A 1137-nucleotide genomic window follows, 5' to 3' on the forward strand; every position below is an offset into this window, starting at 1 on the left:
GATGAACTCCTTCAAGACGTTGTCTCTGCTTCTTTTCCTGGTTTTATTTTTAGAAAAAACCTCCTTCATTTGTTGTTAACTAAAATTACCGTTGGACAGTGTTAAACACCAGATCTCAATTTCCTCCTGGGGAGTTCATGTTGTTGCTTCTTCTTCACTGTTTATTTTCTCAACTTTTTAGTGTTCCCGTCTTTCATGTGTCAACTCTCTGTTTAACCAGGAAATGTAAAAATGCCACAAACCTCCTTTATTTCATCCACTGACAGGTTACCTAGGTAACAACAACGTTTAAAGGTTTACAGGTATCATCAGGTGTCATCCATCATGTCACTATTTGTTTCCTCTAAACTCACCTGCTTCTCTTTATCCTATTTACCCCGGTGACTGAAGTTCAGCTGATCCACTGCTGGACTCCCTATATGTCTGTCTCACCTGTCTCTTTCTCGCCTGTGTCTCTCACCTGTCTCTCTCTCACCTGCGTCTCTCTCACCTGTGTCTATGTCACCTGTCTCTCACCTGTCTCTGCAGAGTTATGCGTGTCTCAGCAGAGTTCGTTCTCAGCTTCAGTCTCCGTCAGTCAAACTTCAGCAGGCTGAAAACCCTGTTCAGTTCTATGAACGCTCTGTTTACTCAGACAGGTAACTACACACCTGGGAGACCTCACACATACATGCAGTACTTTACAACACTAAGTGTGTACTGTGTGTACAGGTACGTGTTTGCGTCCAACCTGTTTGAGTGTGGTAACCTGTCGGACACAGAGTGGGCTGTTTATCAGGACTGGCACACCTGGTTACTGAACCAGTTTGAACCTGAGATCGCCCTCGACGGAATCATCTACCTGAGAGCCCAGCCACAGGTACTACTACTAACTATTACTACTACTAATACTACTACTAACTACTAATACTACTACTAACTACTATTACTACTAACTATTACCACTACTACTAATACTACTACTAACTATTACCACTACTCCTAACTATTAGTACTACTACTAATACTATTACTAACAACTACTACTAACTACTATTACTACATGTGTCTGTATTGGTATAATACTGTTTTTCAGCGGTGTATGCAGCGGTTGCTCCGGCGGGGACGGGAGGAGGAACAAGGGATTCCTCTGGAGTA

At 42.7% G+C, this 1137-nt stretch overlaps 1 protein-coding gene across 1 annotated transcript; it reads left to right on the plus strand.

Moving 5' to 3' along the window:
- Positions 1-12: 12 nt before the first annotated feature.
- LOC111648603 (deoxycytidine kinase 2-like) lies at positions 13-1132 on the plus strand (the record flags this gene model as incomplete). The annotated part of the gene is made up of 3 exons (XM_023398399.2): positions 13-638; positions 712-859; positions 1076-1132. Coding segments are annotated over exons 1-3 (345 nt in total), but the record flags the coding sequence as incomplete, so codon positions are not given.
- Between the last annotated feature and the right edge of the window lie 5 nt (positions 1133-1137).

Source organism: Seriola lalandi, unplaced genomic scaffold (genome assembly GCF_002814215.2).
Source record: "Seriola lalandi dorsalis isolate HSWRI2012SDOR001 ecotype SW California unplaced genomic scaffold, Sedor1 jcf7180002043860, whole genome shotgun sequence".
Taxonomy (NCBI): domain Eukaryota; kingdom Metazoa; phylum Chordata; class Actinopteri; order Carangiformes; family Carangidae; genus Seriola; species Seriola lalandi.